The 20,144-nt window shown below is 43.0% G+C and overlaps 1 protein-coding gene across 1 annotated transcript in view; it reads left to right on the forward strand.

Annotated features, from left to right (window-relative positions):
* Positions 1 to 20,144, forward strand: part of MFSD2B (MFSD2 lysolipid transporter B, sphingolipid) — a 73,991-nt gene that overhangs the window by 29,285 nt on the left and 24,562 nt on the right. The window contains exons 6-10 of the mRNA XM_089656095.1: positions 67 to 254; positions 11,322 to 11,412; positions 11,520 to 11,641; positions 13,541 to 13,627; positions 18,883 to 18,963. Coding sequence (XP_089512221.1) covers positions 67 to 254; positions 11,322 to 11,412; positions 11,520 to 11,641; positions 13,541 to 13,627; positions 18,883 to 18,963 — 569 coding nt within the window. The remainder of the gene's footprint in view (positions 1 to 66; positions 255 to 11,321; positions 11,413 to 11,519; positions 11,642 to 13,540; positions 13,628 to 18,882; positions 18,964 to 20,144) is intronic.

Below are 20,144 nucleotides of genomic sequence, written 5' to 3' on the forward strand. Positions count from 1 at the left end.
TATGGCAAATCATTTATTTCCCTGAAAACCATGCATGATGTGGTCAGATAATGTTCTGCCTTGTAGGGATGACGGTGGAGGTACTTGGAACTCTCATTGGAGCGGCTCTGCAGGGACAGATCGTTGCCAGCGCTCACACTGCCCATCACTGTCATGTAATTAATGGGACCATGAACTTCACCGTGAATACCACAGACTCAATGGAGAACATCACATTTTTGATCCCGGGGTCAGCAGACTACCAGGTTCATGCTGTAAGTAAAAGGAACAATTTGATTCATTTGTTTTCTTTGGTTGTGTCATCTGTCAGCCATGTCCCACCAAACGACGGTCAGAGCAGACTGGAGAGACCTGAGTGACCCTCAGACTATTGATAGTTTAGAACAGGGTCTCCAAACTTTGAAAGCAAAGGGCCAGCTTACTGTCTTTCAGGCTTTAGGAGAGCCAGACTGTGGCCAGTGGGAGCAGAAAATGTCAGCATCAGTGGGCATAAATGTTGTCCCATCATTAATTACAATTGGAGGCCATTGATGGCGTCAGTGGCAGGAACAGTGCCATTGATGGCGTCAGTGGGAGGAATAGTGCTATTGATGGTGTTAGTGGGAGGAATAGTACAATTGATGGTGTCAGTGGGAGGAATAGTGCCATTGATGGCATCAGTGGGAGGAATAGTGCCATTGATGGCATCAGTGGGAGGAATAGTGCCATTGATGGCATCAGTGGGAGGAATAGTGCCATTGATGGAGAGACCTGAGTGACCCTCAGACTATTGAGAGTTTAGAACAGGGTCTCCAAACTTTGAAAGCAAAGGGCCAGCTTACTGTCTTTCAGGCTTTAGGAGAGCCAGACTGTGGCCAGTGGAAGCAGAAAATGTCAGCATCAGTGGGCATAAACGATGTCCCATCATTAATTACAATTGGAGGCCCCCCTGTTGGTATCAATGGGAGGAAAAGTGCCACTGATGGCATCAGTGGGAGGAACAGTGCCACTGATGGCGTCAGTGGCAGGAACAGTGCCATTGATGGCGTCAGTGGGAGGAATAGTGCTATTGATGGTGTTAGTGGGAGGAATAGTACAATTGATGGCGTCAGTGGGAGGAATAGTGCCATTGATGGCATCAGTGGGAGAAATAGTGCCATTGATGGCATCAGTGGGAGGAATAGTGCCATTGATGGCGTCAGTGGGAAGAATAGTGCCGTTGATGGCATCAGTGGGAGGAATAGTGCCATTGATGGCGTCAGTGGGAAGAATAGTGCCGTTGATGGAGTTAGTGGAGGAATAGTGCCATTGATGGAGTTAGTGGGAGGAATAGTGCCATTTATGGAGTTAGTGGGAGGAATAGTGCTATCGATGGTGTCAGTGGGAGGAATAGTGCCATTGATGGAGTCAGTGGGAGGAATAGTGCTGTTGATTGCGTCAGTGGGAAGAATAGTGCCATTGATGGCGTCAGTGGGAGGAATAGTGCCATTGATGGCGTCAGTGGCAGGAATAGTTCCATTGATGGCATCAGTGGGAGGAATAGTGCTATTGATGGTGTTAGTGGGAGGAATAGTACAATTGATGGCGTCAGTGGGAGGAATAGTGCCTTTGATGGCATCAGTGGGAGGAATAGTGCCATTGATGGCGTCAGTGGGAAGAATAGTGCCGTTGATGGAGTTAGTGGGAAGAATAGTGCCATTGATGGCGTCAGTGGGAAGAATAGTGCCATTGATGGCGTCAGTGGGAAGAATAGTGCCTTTGATGGCATCAGTGGGAGGAATAGTGCCATTGATGGCGTCAGTGGGAAGAATAGTGCCGTTGATGGAGTTAGTGGGAGGAATAGTGCCGTTGATTGCGTCAGTGGGAAGAATAGTGCCATTGATGGTGTTAGTGGGAAGAATAGTGCCGTTGATGGAGTTAGTGGGAGGAATAGTGCCATTGATGGAGTTAGTGGGAAGAATAGTGCTGTTGATGGCGTCAGTGGGAGGAATAGTGCTATTGATGTAGCTAGTGGGAAGAATAGTGCTATTGATGGTGTCAGTGGGAGGAATAGCACCATTAATGGCATCAGTGGGAAGAATAGTGCCATTGATGGCGTCAGTGGGAGGAATACTGCTATTGATGGCGTCAGTGGGAGGAATAGTGCTATTGATGGCGTCAGTGGGAGGAATAGTGCTATTGATGGCATCAGTGGGAAGAATAGTGCTATTGATGGCGTCAGTGGGAGGAATAGTGCCATTGATGGCGTCAGTGGGAAGAATAGTGCCATTGATGGCGTCAGTGGGAGGAATAGTGCCATTGATGGCGTCAGTGGGAAGAATAGTGCCATTGATGGCGTCAGTGGGAGGAATAGTGCCATTGATGGCGTCAGTGGGAAGAATAGTGCCATTGATGGCGTCAGTGGGAGGAATAGTGCCATTGAAGGCGTCAGTGGGAGGAATAGTGCTATTGATGGCGTCAGTGGGAGGAATAGTGCCATTGATGGCGTCAGTGGGAAGAATAGTGCCATTGATGGCGTCAGTGGGAGGAATAGTGCTATTGATGGCGTCAGTGGGAGGAATAGTGCCATTGATGGCGTCAGTGGGAAGAATAGTGCTATTGATGGCGTCAGTGGGAGGAATAGTGCTATTGATGGCGTCAGTGGGAGGAATAGTGCCATTGATGGCGTCAGTGGGAGGAATAGTGCTATTGATGGCGTCAGTGGGAGGAATAGTGCTATTGATGGCGTCAGTGGGAGGAATAGTGCCATTGATGGCGTCAGTGGGAGGAATAGTGCTATTGATGGCGTCAGTGGGAGGAATAATGCAATTGATTACTAATTATGGTACATTAAGTTTTAAAAAGGAATTAGATAGGAGACAAGTTTTAATATACTTTTTTTTTTACAAATACAGGTTTCCTGCAACCACACAACTTATGTGCAGATGAAACGACAATACTTTGTTGTACACAAAAGCATGTTTCAAGGTGCTACACAGGGGTGGTTGGGTGCTGGCAGGTCAGCTTAGTCTGCTCCCCCTGATGTGCACTGCTGGGTGATGCCAGGAGGGACTGTGTCTTGATGGTCGGTGCATGGAATACAGAGTGGTCACATGACTGTTGCTGCACTCTGGGCACTGAGGGAACCCAGTGGAGTCAGTCATTTGACCCCCTGTGAAAAAGGTTGCATATTTCACTCTTGGCCTGGTCTATAAAAAGGATTTTACTTTGGAGACCATGGGCACCACTTTGGCTCTGTTAGCATATAGGGGGACAGCACCAAACACCTTGAGGACTGTGGCAGGTTGCTCTGAGGGAAGGTAGCACTATCCCTCAGAACTGCTACTTGAGTATACGACTGTTATATATGAACACTACAAGTGAAGTAGTGAGTTAAAGTGGTTGTAAACCTCAGACATGAAATATGAACAAAGCATATCCTGCTACAATGTGTACCTGTCTCAATTCAGAGTACTAAGTGTCATTCTTGTCTGCTGCTTCGTTCCTCTGCTATCAGCACGAAACACTTCTGACAAGTTTTCCTGACACCAAGAGAAAACTGGTGACAGGGGAGGGACCTCCAGCAGATTGACAGCCTCAACTTTATTCCTGTGAACTGTGTGGAGGGGGTGTGTGTTTTTCTTCCAATTAGCTCTCAGAGCTTTCCATCCCATTTTTTTCTGAACTCTCAGATAAGCTTATAAATTCAGCACTTTGAATGGATGTAGAGAAGAAAACATTGCAGATAAACAGGTACAACTTATGTAGGAGGATTTGTTTCATCTCTGTGTATCACCTGATGATAGTCTCTTCACTGGGTATATGTGATTTGTGCTACCAGGCCCTGCCACAAGCGGACAGATCCTGCAAGTCACCCAGCAGGTATCCTAGCCGTGTGGGGGAAACTGTCTTTGCCCTTGCACTACAAGCACTCATTTATGAATAAAGTTGTCAACCTTTGACAGTTGGAAGATTTGGCAATCAAATTGGGAGTCCACCCCCCACAGTGGGGAAGCTACACTCCATGTGTAAACTGTGGGGCAGCCAATCTAGCTCTGTGTGTCATTCTCACATTCTGCACATGCGGTTTTTTGGAGTTAGTGAAGCAAAGAAATCAGCAGGCGCAGCTCTCATTTTCCTGCCTTGTCGAGTTCCTCTAGCCCTGGTTCACACCAGTGTGACATGTCATGCCACTTGAGAGTTCAAAGTCGCATGATAAATCACACCCCATCAGCAGCAATGGAACTGTTCAAATCAGTGCAACTCAAGGCACAGCGACTTCATTGCAACTTACATTGACATCTGTTACATGAAGTCGCACAGAGCAAGCCACAATGAAGTCGCACTGAATAATCAGCTTTGAATTTGCACAAAGCAGTGTGATCTAACTAATGCAGGCTGCCAGGTTCATACCTTCCAGGGAAGCAAAGTCCATTCAGCAAAAGTCCAGTGATGGTAGGTTCCTAGTCCATGGAGAATCCCAGCAGGGTGACCCAGATGGGGAACCATATGCTCCAGCAAGGCTTACAAAGCTCTGAGCCCTCCCCTTGTATTTATGTGGCTATAACAGGGGGCAGGGCTCAGAAAGCCCGGGAAAGAATTTAGACACGGTTAACCCCTTCCCATCCCAGGTAGCCTGTAACTGTCTATATAACTACACGTTGCTATGGATACAATGGCAGAAATACATACAATGACACCTCACAAGCACCTGCTTACAAGTGCTCATCTAAAACTGAGGCTGGCCTTCAAGTAGACAATATGTTAGTGGTGAGGAAATACAATTTTGTTTTTGTTGCTGTCATTCTGTCCTGGTTATCAGGACTGCATTTAGAAACCATGGGGCCCCCCTTTCCCCCAAATAAACACATTTTCCTATGGTTGTGTTATGAAAGAATACAGTGAGTGGTCGTACCAATCACTCATTGTGTCCATTCAAGAAATGGAGGGACTGGTAAATATGACATATTTACCAGACCCTTCCTCCACTCTCCATCCTGAAGGATCCATAGTTACATAGGTAGTCTGGTTGAAAAAAGACACAAGTTCATCCAATAAAAAGGATCCTATTGTGTGCCTACAGCTGACAGTGGGAAAGAGAGAAGAGAAGCCAGAAGCACTGCAGGGTTAGGGGGGATGACCAGGGCTACTGTTAGAAACCAATGGGCACCATACAGCCAACCTGACAGGGCCCCCCTTTTCCCCAAATAAACACATTTTCCAATGGTTCAGTTATGAATGAATACAGCGAGTGATCATTGCCAATCACTCATTGTATCCATTCAAGAAATGAAAGGACTGGTAAATAAGACATACAGTGGGGATCGAAAGTTTGGGCACCCCAGCTAAAAATTTGTATTAATGTGCATAAAGAAGCCAAGGAAAGATGGAAAAATCTCCAAAAGGCATCAAATTACAGATTAGACATTCTTATAATATGTCAACAAAAGTTAGATTTTATTTCCATCATTTACACTTTCAAAATAACAGAAAACAAAAAAATGGCATCTGCAAAAGTTTGGGCACCCTGCAGAATTTATAGCATGCACTGCCCCCTTTGCCAAGCTGAGACCTGCCAGTGTCATGGATTGTTCCCAATCATCGTCTGGGAAGACCAGGTGATGTCAATCTCAAAGGTTTTAAATGCCCAGACTCATCTGACCTTGCCCCAACAATCAGCACCATGGGTTCTTCTAAGCAGTTGTCTAGAAAACTGAAACTGAAAATAGTTGACGCTCACAAAGCTGGAGAAGGCTATAAGAAGATAGCAAAGCGTTTTCAGATGTCAATATGCTCTGTTCGAAATGTAATTAAGAAATGGCAGTCATCAGGAACAGTGGAAGTTAAAGCAAGATCTGGAAGTCCAAGAAAAATATCAGACAGAACAGCTTGCAGGATTGTGAGAAAAACAATTCAAAACCCACCTTTGACTGCACAATCCCTCCAGAAAGATCTGGCAGACACTGGAGTTGTGGTACACTATTCCACTATAAAGAGATACTTGTACAAATATGGTCTTCATGGAAGAGTCATCAGAAGAAAACCTCTTCTACGTCCTCACCACAAAAATCATCGTTTGAACTTTGCAAATGAACATATAGACAAGCCTGATGCATTTTGGAAACAAGTTCTGTGGACCGATGAGGTTAAAATTTAACTTTTTGGCCAGAATGAGCAAAGGTACGTTTGGAGAAGAAGGGGCACAAAATTTAATGAAAAGAACCTCTGTCCAACTGTTGGATGGGGTTGGATCAATCATACTTTGGGGTTGTGTTGCAGCCAGTGGCACAGGGAACATCTCACGAGTAGAAGGAAAAATGGATTCAATAAAATTTCAGCAAATTTTGGATGGTAACTTGATGCCATCTGTGAAAAAGCTGAAGTTAAAGAGAGGATGGCTTCTACAAATGGATAATGATCCTAAACACACCTCGAAATCCACGGGGGATTACATCAAGAGGCGTAAACTGAAGGTTTTGCCATGGCCTTCACAATCTCCTGACCTCAACATAATTGAAAATCTATGGATAGACCTTAATAGAGCAGTGCGTGACAGACAGCCCAGAAATATCAAAGAACTGGAAGACTTTTGTAAGGAAGAATGGGCAAAGATACCTCAAACAAGAATTGAAAGACTCTTGGCTGGCTACAAAAAGCATTTACAAGCTGTGATACTTGCCAAAGGGGGCAGTACAAGATATTAACTCTGGGTGCCCAAACTTTTGCAGACGCCATTTTTTTGTTTTCTGTTATTTTGAAAGTGTAAATGATGGAAATAAAATCTAACTTTTGTTGACATATTATAAGAATGTCTAATCTGTAATTTGATGCCTTTTGGAGATTTTTCCATCTTTCCTTGGCTTCTTTATGCACATTAATACAAATTTTTAGCTGGGGTGCCCAAACTTTCGATCCCCACTGTATTTACCAGATCTTTTCTCCACTCTCCATCTTGAAGGATCCATAGTTACATAGGTAGTCTGGTTGAAAAAAGACACAAGTTCATCCAATAAAAAGGATCCTATTGTGTGCCTACAGCTGATGGTGGGACAGAGAGGAGAGAAGCCGGAAGCACTGCAGGGTTAGGGGGGTGACACACACAGGGATGTATGGTGCAGAGGGAGGGTGATCGGAACGCCAGGGGGCTATTACTTGACTGATCCCCTGTATGCCTCTCAGCAGCAGCAGAAAGCAGGCAGGAAGGAGAGGAGAAGAAGCCAGCTTTCAGCTGCTGCAGAGAGAGCCATACAGGGGATCTGTTCCAGTAATTGTCCCCTGCCGTGCCAATCACCTGCCTACATCCAATTCACCCAGCTGCCTGGGCCCCCCTACTGGCTTGGGCCCCGTACATGAGGACTGGTGGTACCGCCTTATCCATGGCCCTGCTGGTTATACCTGTTCCTCTCTCGTTCTGATTTCACATGCACAGGACGCCAGAGGGAGGGTCATTGCTGGACTGGTCAACAAACTGGCCACTATACACAATGTATTTGCTTGCAGTAGAAGGCCTTCCCCATAAAAATACAGGTCTACCCTCATCTGCAGAGATCTGATTTCTGAGGCTAAGGCTGTTATCCCCGGTGCATGAGATTCTGGTGTTTACCTGCCTGCGGAGGGAACAGGTGCCCTGGTCAATCCCTTGCAAGTAGCCTGTAAAAATCTATGAGAGACTGACAGCTGAAGCAGCTGGATGGGGATGGACAGTACAACCAGCATACTAAGGTTTAGGGCAGTATGCACCCAGGGGTGAATTCTTGTAACGCAGATTATAACCTGCCATATGCAGCATTACATAGTTACATAGTTAGTCTGGCTGAAAAAAGACAAAAGTCCATCCAGTTCAACCATTAACCTCCCTGGCGGTATTCCCGAGTGTAGCTCGGGGTAAAGTTTCAGCACCACAAGCGGTGACCCCGAACTACACTTGGGCTTACCATGCGGCGCTGCTCCGGGATCTCTTCTTCACTTACCATGTCCTGCGCTCCCGCGATGTCCCTCCTGCAGTGTTCCCTGTAATGTCCTCCGGCAGATGCCGGCATCTGTCTTCTGGGTTCCGTTCCCTGCGACGTCGGGACGTATGGGGGGACGGAACGGCAGGAAATTTGAAAATGACAAATAGTGACATTCACTAAATACACTAAAATCACATAGTAAAACATTACTGTATCAAACCATTTCACATACATTTTGTCCCTAGTGCTTTGCCCTGTGCCCTGCCTGCATTTTTACTGTTCTTTCTGCCTGGAAACTGAGAAACGTCCATGGTGTCCAAAAAGCGTCCCTTTAGATCAAAATCGGTTTTAGACCAGCTAGAGAACAGCGATAGTAAATTAGAATCACTTGCAGAATTGAGTGATAATGATTCGCGGGGAAATTCGTCATCAGGCACTGAAAACGATTTTGCGACTTTGCTCAGTGATGTGTGAACTTGGCGCTATATTTCAAATGTCAGTGTTTTTGGTTTGATTACATTATTGAATTAAATTTATTATTATATTATTATTTTTTATGATTATTTATTAAATTATAATTTATGATTTTGTGTTTCAAAGTTTAACATACCCGGGATGTATACTAGACTCTTGTTCAGACAAATTTCAGTGAGTTATTCTTAAAAATGACAGGCATACAATAAAAAAATACATATTTCCATGCAAAAAAATGTACCGCTTTGTGCACAGAAATATTGACATAATCAGACCGCTAGGGAGGTTAAAAAACAAAAGAAGTTATAATCCTATACCCACAGTTGATCCAGAGGATCCAGCATTGTTACAGCTCATACAAAGTGGCCCGGCAAAGACATCATATTCATCTTCTTTTTTTTAATTAATTCTTTATTTAGTTGCAGCTTTTGACATCAGTACAAGCATAACAGTATCCAAAGAGATATACCACAAACAGAAACATATTACAACAAATATCAACAGTAAGTCATCTTAGATCAAAGACAAATAGGATGTAGACCAGATTCTAAAAGATCATTGTACTCTGGAGCGTAATCACTCAAGGCAAAACATAGCACGGGTGTCCCTAGGCAGGTGCGGGGGGTGTGCACCACACTGGGTGACACCTATCGCACGGGGTGACACCGGACCCGGTCCACGAAAAGGTAAGTTTAAAAGCAAGTCGACGATCCCCACAGAATGGATTGGATCTGCGGATTGAACATAATGGATCAGAGTTGGTGTACCCCAGGGTTCAGTGTTGGGGCCCTTACTTTTTAATAGATTTCTAAACCATATAGGGTCTGAGATTAAAAATCCCATTTCAGTCTTTGCAGATGACACCAAGCTGTCCAGTGAAATAACGTCCTTACAGGATGTCTCCAATTTACATGCCGATCTCAATGCACTGTTTAGTTGGGCAACTATGCGGCAAATGAGGTTTAATGTTGATAAATGTAAGGTTGTGCACTTGGGGGCTAAGAATATGCATGCATCATACATACTAGGGGGGTACAACTGGGGGAATCAATGGTGGAGAAGGATCTGGGGTTCTAGTAGATCACAAGTTTAATAATGGCATGCAATGCCAAGCTGCGGCTTCTAAAGAGAGCAAAATCCTCTCTTGTATTAAAAGAGGTATAGACTCCAGAGAGAGAGATATCATATTACCCCGTACAAATAATTAGTAAGACCTCATCTGGAATATGCAGTTCAGTTTTGGGCACCAATTCACAAAAAGAACATTGGGGAACTGGAGAAAGTACAGAGAAGGGCAACCAAACTGATAAGAGGCATGGAGGAGATCAGCTATGAGGAAAGATTAGAGGAACTGAATTTATTCTCTCTTGAGAAGAGGAGATTAAGAGGGGATATGATCTCCATGTATAATACATAAGGGGGGATATGATCAACATGTATAAATACATCAGTGGTTCATATAGTGAACTTGGTGTAGAACTATTCACCCTGAGGTCATCACAGAGGACAAGGGGGCACTCTTTACGTCTGGAGGAAAAGAAATTTAATCTCCAAAACACAGAAAGGTTTCTTCACAGTGAGAGCTGTGAAAAGGTGGAATAGACTCCCTCAAGAGTTGGTTCTGGCCAGCTCAGTGGATTGCTTTAAAAAAGGCCTGGATTCTTTCTTAGATACACAGAATATAACTGGATACTAACATTTATAGGTAAAGGTGATCCAGGGAATATCTGATTGCCTCTCGGGGGATCAGGAAGGAATTTTTTCCCCAGCAGGAGCAAATTGGATCATGCTTTGCTGGGTTTCTTGCCTTCCTCTGGATCAACTGTGGGTGTAGGATTAGAACTTTTTTTTTATGGTTGAACTGGATGGACTTTTGTCTTTATTCAGCCAGACTAACTATGTAAGATCAGGACTACACTGTGGACTGTTGCATCTCGGGGGATCAGGAAGGAATTTTTTTCCCAGCAGGTGCAAGTTGCATCATGCTTTGCTGGGGTTTTTTTTTGCCTTCCTGTGGATTAACTGTGGGTGTAGGATTATAACTTTTTTTTTTTTCTATGGTTGAAATGGATGGACTTTTGTCTTTCTTCGGCCGGACTAACTATGTAACTATGTAACTAAGAGTCTGATCCATTATGCTCCCCAATATGTAGATCTGATCCATCCTGTGGGAATCATCGGCTTGCAACCTATACGGGGTTAACTGATCTCTCCAAAAGCTCCACGAAAAGGTACGTTTTAAAGCAAGCCGACGATCCCCGCAAGATGGATCGGATCTGCGGATTGGGGAGGATAATGGATCAGATTATGTTTAATCTGCAGATCTGATCCATCCTGTGGGGATCGTGGCTTGCTTTAAAACTTACCTTTTCGTGGAGCGATCAGTTAACTCCGTACAAATTGCAAGCCGATGATCCCTGCAGGATGGATCGGATCTGCGGTTTGGGGAGGATAATGGATCGGACTCTGGTGCATTATGCTCAATCCGCAGATCCGATCCATCCTGCGGGGATCGTTGGAGGGGGTGTCACCAAGTGTTCCTGCATCGGGTGACACCAACCCTAGGGATGCCCCTGAAACACAGCACATAAAAGATGATCAAAATATTTTAAGGACAGTTAACTCTAGATCAGAAGGGTACCTGTGCCTCCAGCTGCATCACACATTTTCCATTTTAGACAGAAGAGAGGCCCCAAAAGGGGCAAAAGTATAAGATCAGAAAATCCACAAAAGGAAAGAAAAATAAATAAATATATATATATATAGAGAGAGAGAGAGAGAGAGAGGGAGAGAGAGAGAGAGAGAGAGAGAGAGAGAGAGAGAGAGAGAGAAGAAAAGACAAGGATAGGGCACAGAAGGGGGAATACATACAACACCATCCCCTCTCATATTCATCTTGTGATTTCCATCTTGACTCTTTGTGATATTTTTGTCTAGAGGAACGTCTACATGATTGCAGCGGGAGTCATTGGCTGTGTCTATTTGTTCTGCACTGCAGTACTCTTTCTGGGGGTCAAAGAAAAAGATGGTGAGTAACTATTTTTTTTTTTTTTAATATTCCAAATAATTCTATCCCAGCTTTTAAAATGACCAGCACCAAGTCCAGGTGATAATCAGGAGATTTGTATTTTACAGATCCCTTTGCATTCCAGCCTGGCATGGTTATGCCTTTTTGTAGCGGTTTCAGACAGTCGATGCAGCACGGGCCGTACCTTTACCTGATATCCTCCTTCCTGCTTATTTCAGCTGCTGTTCAGGTAATGGCTGTTTTGTGGCATCCGGGTGCAGAGATAACAGGCTGAGAAAGGGTGGAGTAGTGGACGAGGTGTGATGGGGCACCAGCACTGTAAATTTCTATTTACATCCGCAGCCCTAATAAAAAGTTCCGTCATATCTCTTCTGTGACCTACCTTGCTTCCTATGGCTGTTTATAGCCACTGTATAATAAACCTGGTTTAGTAAATCTTCCCTGCACTGTACAGTAATAATATACTAATAAATATACCGTGCAGAGAGGATTTACTAAGCCAGGCGCAAAATGGATATATGTAGCGACTTGAAGTGTTACTAAACCCACAACAGTAAAATCAGTCTGTATATGCAGTAAAGCATGCTTGTTATACACACTAGTGGGACCTAAGGGGTTAATCATCTGCATTGTGTAAAAAGGCTGTTTGATCCTGTCTTCTCTGATCCTCCCTTTCTTCCACAGTCCCCAATCCATCTGCTGATAGTACAGAGCTCCTAGGAGACACTCTGCATATGCTCAATTTGGTGTGTATTGCTAGAGAGGTTTTTTGGGAGAGGATACATGTGATCGGCACATTGCCAATCAGCATTGTCCAGACAGAGGGTGAGGGGTCATGCAGCCTCAAAGGACAGTCAGAGGAGAATGAAAACTCCTCCTACAAGATTAACCAGTGCTCAGCTGGACACTCGTAGAAGTCACAAGACTGTTATATACGGCTGATGAGAAAAGGTATTAAAAGTTTATATTTACTAAAATAATTGCATTTCCATGTTCTGTGTACTGTGGGAAATCAGATATAGTGAATACAGGGTCCTGGGTTTAGTAACACTTTAGAGGATTTTACTTGTGGGTTTATAAAAGTGGAAATTTCTAGGCTGTCATTATGGTCATCATATACACAAAGGAGGAGTGCCACACCAAGAATCCAAAGCAGTAATTTATAGAAAAATCAATAAAAAGAAATCAAACGCATTTCAGGAGTGCAGACACCCCCCCCCCCTTCATCAGGACTATGGTACATCTCCTGGCAGGATGTCGGTTTATCAAATCATAAAGTTTTAGAGCCTGAAATAACAGTCATCTCCAAAGGCCTCATAATCTGCCCAACCACCAAATTGGACAATTTGCAATTAATGTCAGATATGGAGGAGTTCTAGTTTAACCATTTGCCGACCACCCCATAGCAGATATACTGTCACAGGGCAGCCACTCTGTGCAGAGTCATGTATATAAATGTGATTCAGCGCTTCCTGGGCGCAGGAGAAGCCAGTGGGTACCAGCCAATGGATGAGCACAGGCACCCAAAGATTGTCTAGGAGACTGGCAGAACAGAGGGCTCTCAGCTCAGCCAATGCCTGAGCTAAGGGCAAATGGATTCCATGAAGTAAATGCTACACCAATCATTTGCCCTTACTCAAGATGGCCACTGCCGGAAATGCCTGGGGGTGTTTTTCAAAATGATTTCTCATCAAAATGAAGCATGGAGACATGAATGGATTGGGGAGTTTGCTTTGAATATTAACAGTGAATTAGCATTTTTGGTTTGTGGAGCTCAGATGTAGTGCAGTCCCACTTTAAACAAGAGGGTACACCCTAAATGCTTGTCCTCAAAAACTGTATGCTAGCACAAACAAAAAAAGTATCACGGACAGTACCCAGTTGTTTCTGAAGCAAATCACCACTGCTCTACAGCCCAGGGGGTGTCCACACTGCAAGGCCACGCATTGTCTGCCATACCTGTGTGCATGTTTATTCAATGTTCTCACTAATATATTCACAATGTCTTCCCATGTCTATGGAAATCTTTGATTTTTAATGATTAGGCCACTACCTTTCCCCCGTGGTGGAGAAAGAATGTCCAGTTACAGGGATTTCTCAATGTGTATTCTGTTTTTAAATTTATCAGCTTCAGCAGAGCAATTTTGTCCTTTTTTGCACACATGCTGCAGACAACCTGCGAAAACACTTCCAGAATCTGGTACTGACCATCCTGGTGAGTAAGGAGACACCATTTCACATCTATCTATCTATCTATCTATCTATCTATCTATCTATCTATCTATCTATCTATCTATCTATCTATCCATTCATCCATCCATCTGTCGATCGATCTATCCATCTATCTATCTATCGATCTATCCATCTATCTGTCGATCTATCCATCTATCTATCGATCGATCTATCCATCTAACTATCTATCTATCTATCTCTGTCGATCTCTCTCTCTCTATCGCTCAATCGCTCAATCAATCTCTCTCTTTCTCTTTATCAATCGTTCTCTCTATCTATTTGTGGCATACCTCCTGGGTAACAGCATTCGGGGGTACCCACATGACCAAAGTCTTGAGTATCGCCTCCACAAATGACATACCACCATTATGGAGGAGTCTGAATTGAGCATGATTTCTTTATACAGTACCATTTAGATTCATGACTTAAATTCAGTTGACTTGCTATTTCTGCCCCAGTCACTGGCCACTAATGCTGACAGGGGGTGGATGAGCCTGGCACTGAGTACCAATATTGGGGGTTAATATTTTCACCACTGACCACCAATCAAGCGTGATTATTGTGGTCACATGCACTGATTCTGGGGTTTATTATGGTTGGCAGTGACCCCGATGCTGGGGCTGATTTTACTCCCACACTACAAGCCACATGCCGCAACACCCATCTTCTTGGCCATGCCTCCAGGTGTTTTGCAGGCTATGCACAATGTATTTTTCTTCTTCATACCTTTAGTGTGTCCCCCCCTAAGCATTTTCATATCTGTGTTGGTAACAGTGCAGGAGATAGCATCTCCAAATTATTGAAAATCAAGCAGATTGATATGCTAAGTTCAGTGTCTCTGCATAGTTAAGTAATTTTGATCAAATAAAATAATTTTATTGACTGGATTGGGATGGGGGGGTGTAGAAAAAAAAAGATCTACCCCTGGTGCAAGATATGCTAGGTATGCCACTGCTATCTATCTATCTATCTATCTATCTATCTATCTATCTATCTATCTATCTATCTATCTCTACATTATCTATCTATCTATCGATCGATCTATCTCTCCATTATCTATCTATCTATCTATCTATCTATCTATCTATCTATCTATCTCTCCATTATCTATCTATCTATCTATCTATCTATCTATCTATCTATCTATTATCTATCTATCTATCTATGATTTGGAAAATATAACTTATAATTGATTTTGAATCAAATGTATCCTAGAAAGGGACCCTTTAAAGCAAAGTATGTGAGTTATGTATGGAGAGTTGAAGGTTGGATCCCTTCTTGGTTGTTCCTTCTACAAGATCATGGACAGTTTGTTTTCTCCTTCTCAGAAGTGAATGTTGTATGTACAGTATGTGTCATATACACAATGCAAGGTGCCAGTTCCTTACCCCTACCAGTAGTCCCTGCCCTGACACACCTGTCTGTGTACACTGTGGGGAAATCATGTGCTGATACAGAGACAGGTGGCAAGAGAAGAGATGAGAATCTCATTTCACTCTGATCCCAGAGGATACCACCTGCTGCATTATTCTCACCTTGTGCGTTATGTGGGCAAACTCTAGCCATAGCAGGATAATAATTTAATTTAATAATTTAATACAGGTACTTATATAGCTCTGTCAATTTACGCAGTGCTTTCCATATATATTGTACATTCACATCACTCCCTAACCCTCAAGGGTTGTACAATCTAAAGTCCCTAACTCACATTCATACATACACATACTAGGGACAATTTAGACAGGAGCCAATTAACCTACCAGCAGGATAAAAGCTTTTACAGTAAATTGACAGATGTTTCAGAAATATAGTGTATGTTTAGTCTGCTTAAACCAGAATCCTTACTATTTGTTAAGCTGAAAGTGCCGTTGCCATTTGTATGACTTGTTTTACAATCCATACCTTTGTTTTTAGGCTCCTTGTTACATAGTCTCCAGTGAGTAGATTTAAACCTTTCATTGGGTAACAACATATAAAATACAACTTTAGGTTTTCTTTGCAAATCTTGTATTGTATCCAGAGCAGGTACTTCCACTAAATAAACTAGGTGCGCCTGGGCCACGTCATGAATGATCCTCCAGCTGAGGGGAGGGGCGGTAGAGGGGAAGAAGAAAGGACAGAGGAAGATGCCCTGTGTTTGGGGCCAGTGTAGCAGCTGAGCTGCTGCTCCTTCCAGTGTTCCTCTCAGACTCAGTCCCGTACTGCAAGCTGGCTGATGGCTGCTATTCACTGTGGTGTTCCAGTCTTTCTCTTTCCATTCATCAGCGAAGGCAGAGCTGCGCCTGCGGAGGAAGGTAATATCTGACTCTGATGTCTTGTGTCTGTGTGAGTGTGACCCGGCCAGCTGGCCACCCATCACATGTGCAATGTGTCAGTGAGTGATGACATCATCATGATCCCCCAGCCTGCTCTTCTAGAGCCTGCTGGACCTGCTGATCTGTGTCAGTGTTGGTGATGGTATGCTGTGTTGGATCTGTCACTGTGTGGGATCGCTCAGTTCAGGTGTTCTCTGTGTGTGTGTGTGTGTGTGTGTTGTCTGCTGTCACAGTGTTTTATCTCCCCCCATTGCCTAAGGAATTCCAGCCTGAGATCTGTCAGAGTACGGATCCATCATCCTCCACTCACTGCAACTGTCACCCTGCCACTGCCAGCCACAGGGACAGTCCGTCTTTACTATTGGTGCTGGTGGCATCTTATGGCACTTATTTTTGCAAATTAAAAGAAATTTAGCAGCTTCATGTTTTTTTAATTTAATATTTTCTGTTTTTAACATGTTTTATTTATTATTTTTTTTGGGGGGGTGGGGGTGCAAGTAGCTTGTCTTACCTAGGGAGCAAAATAGTCTAGCACCGGCCCTAATTGTATCTTGTACCTATGTAGTACCTGACTGGGGCTGCACAGTGGCCCAGTAGTTAATCCTTTTAGTTTGCAGAACTGGAATCATCAGTTCAAATTTTGGCCAGGACCCTGTCTGCATGGAGTATGTATATTTTCATGGATGTCCTCCCACACTCCAAAGATGTGCTGGTAGGTTAATTGACTCTTATCTAAATTGTCCCCAGCATGTTTGTTCGAATTGGCTATCACATTTTGCATGCCAGTCCCAAGTTGAGCAATTGAAGAGGGTTCAGGAAAGATCCGGTGACCTACTTTGTAAAAATTATATGGAAAAAGGCTGTTAAGCATATCAGACATGGTGCCCAGAAAGCTGACTCACAGTATTGTAGAGTGCTGGTTACAATCGAACAGATATACTGTATATGTACATATATATATATATATATATATATATATATATATGTGAATAAATCCTTCTAATAGCTTTTATTTCCATACACACAAATGCATTGGGAACACTACACTTTCTATTCCAAATCAAAACATGAAGAAAAATATATAAAATTTGTGTTGTTCCTCTAAAAAAATTGAAGAAAAGTGAATATTAGACTGTTCAAAAAAATAGCAGTGTTTGTATTCTTCTTTACAAACTCAAACTTTCACTATATAAACTGAAAAATGTTTGAAGATTTTGCTTTCCTTTGAATCACTTAATGAATATTTGGTTGTAGTCGCACTGTTTCTGAGAACTGCTGTACATCTGTGTTACATGGAGTCACCCAACTTCTGGCACCTGTGAACAGGTATTCCAGCCCAGGATGATTGGACTACATTCCACAGTTCTCTATTTCTTGGTTTTGCCTCAGAAACTGCATTTTTGATGTCACCCCACAAGTTTTCTATTGGATTAAGATCCGGGGATTGGGCTGGCCACTCCATAACGTCAATCTTGTTGTCTGGAACCAAGATGTTGCACGTTTACTGGTGTGTTTGGGGTCGTTGTCTTGTTGGAACACCCATTTCAAGGGCATTTCCTCTTCAGCATAAGGCAGCATGACCTCTTCAAGTATTCTGATGTTTTCAAACTGATCCATGATCCCTGGTATGCGATAAATAGGCCCAACACCGTAGTATGAGAAACATCCCCATATCATGATGCTTGCACCACCATGCTTCACTGTCTTCACAGTGTACTGTGGCTTGAATTCAGTGTTTGGGGGTCGTCTGACAAACTGTCTCCGGCCACTAGACCCAAAAAGAACAATCTTACTTTCATCAGTCCACAAAATGTTTCACCATTTCTCTTTAGGCCAGTCAATGTGCTCTTTGGCAAATTGTAACCTCTTCAGCACGTCTTTTTTTCAACAGTGGGACTTTGCGGGGGCTTCTTGCAGATAGCTTGGCTTCACATAGGCGTCTTCTAATTGTAACAGTACTCACAGGTAACTTTACACCTTCTTTGATCTTCCTGGAGCTGATTGTTGGCTGAGTCCTTGCCATTTTGTCTATTCTTCTATCCATTCGAATGTAGTTTTTCGCTTTCTTCCACATCTTTCAGGTTTTGGTTGCCATTTTAAAGCATTTGCGATCATTTTAGCTGAGCAGCCTATCATTTTCTGCACTTCTTTATATGTTTTCCCCTCTTTAATCAATTTTTTAATCAAGGTATGCTGTTCTTCTGAACAATGTCTGGAATGACCCATTTTCCTCAGAATTTCAGAGAGAAATCCACTGTAACCGGCATGTACAACATTTGCTGCCTTCCTTCCTTAAATAAGGGCAATAATTGCCACCTGTTTTTCAAAGAATGAATAACCTCACTAATAGAACTCCACACTGCTATTATTTTGAACATGCCCCTTTCAATTAGTGATTCAATTACACAGAATCAGCAGCATGCATGTCATGACTGTTGGGTCTGTTGGTTTTCTATTACTCTACTACACCTGCTAGTAAATTATTTGCCATGTAGAAATATTATTTCTTCCAAAAACAGTGATTGATCAGGTTAGTGATGTCTGACTGCTATTGTTTTGAACACAACTGTATATACTGTATATATATATATAAAATACCTGGGAAAAGAAACATTATTGGATCCCCTCATTCCTACCACCCTGGTAAAATACTCGCATTTCCTCATCTCCAGGGCTTCAGTGGTCCTCTAAGCCACACAAAGACCTGAGAAGACTGGTCTGTCACTGTATGGCCATTTGTTAAATATATAGATCTCACTGTCTGTATAAGCCCAGCAAGATCAAAACTGTTTCAGCTTATGCTCAAGTCTGTGGGATATACCTAAGGTTTACATAATGTGGGGACAATCTGTAGTGATAGTTCCTGCACATTGGCTCTTGTTATCTTCATGTTTAATATATGATGACTTTTCATTGTCTTCAGATCTCCGCTGTCATGAGCATCCCCTTCTGGCAATGGTTTCTTCAACGATTTGGCAAGAAAAAGGCAGCTTTTGGAATTTCAGTAAGTTCTGAACAAATATTAATTTCATGCTTGTGTATGCTGTGCACATTTGATATATTTAGGGATCGAGTTAAAGTTTACATGAAAGGTCTCATGCTCACAGATATTTTTTTTCTTCCCCTGGACACCGTTGCTCCAGGAGAGGGAAAAGCAGCATTAAAATACACCTAAAGCTGCATTTTGCAAAGCGTTTAGATGTGTTAAGGCGTATCAAGCATCTGGGCAATCATTCATTCCAATGGCCAAAATATTAATTTATTCTGGCCATTGGAATGAATGAACACTCACGTGCTAAATGCGCCTAGCGCTTAAATGTGTTTACATGTGTTTACTTGCATTAACCTCCTCGGCCGTATGATTCTTTCCGATTTTTTGTGCTGAAAGCGGTACCATTTTTTTGCATGGAAATATGTAGTTTTTTATTGTAGGCTGTAATTTTTAGGAATAACTCACTGAAATCTGTCCGAACAAGAGTCTAGTAAACATTCCGGATATGATAAAATTTGAAACACGAAATCATAAATTATAATTTAATAAATAATCATAAAAAATAATAATATAATAATAATAAATTTAATTCAATAATATAATCAAACCAAAAACACTGAAATTTGAAATACAGAGGCAAATTCGCACATCGCTGAGCAAAGTCGCAAAATCGTTTTCAGTGTCTGATGACGAATTTCCCCACGAATCATTATCACTCAATTCTGCAAGTGGTTCTGATTTACTATCGCTGTTCTAAAACCGCTTTTGACGTAAAGGGACGCTTTTTGGACGCCATGGACTTTTCTAAGTTTCCAGGCAGAAAGAACATTCAAAATGCAGGCAGGGCACAGGACAAAGCAGTAGGGACAAAATGTATGTGAAATGCATTGAAATAGCAATGACAGCAAAAATGACATTTTTTAAAAAATTCAAATTTCCTGCCGGTTCCGGCGCCCGTACGTCCCGACGTCACAGGGACCGGAACACAGAAGCCGGATGACGGCATCGGCCAGAGGAGATGGCCGGGGACGCTGCAGGGGACACATCGCGGGAGCGAAGGACAAGGTAAGTGCTGCAGGGACCCCCAGAGAACGCCGCATGGTAAGCCCAAGTGTAGCTCGGGGTTACCGCTTTTGGTATAGAAATTTTACCCCGAGTTACACTTGGGAAAACCACTAAGGAGGTTAAGGCGC

Source organism: Staurois parvus, unplaced genomic scaffold (assembly GCF_062004578.1).
Source record: "Staurois parvus isolate SC_StPar_1 unplaced genomic scaffold, SC_StPar_1.0 ptg000886l, whole genome shotgun sequence".
In the NCBI taxonomy this organism is placed as follows: Eukaryota; Metazoa; Chordata; class Amphibia; order Anura; family Ranidae; genus Staurois; species Staurois parvus.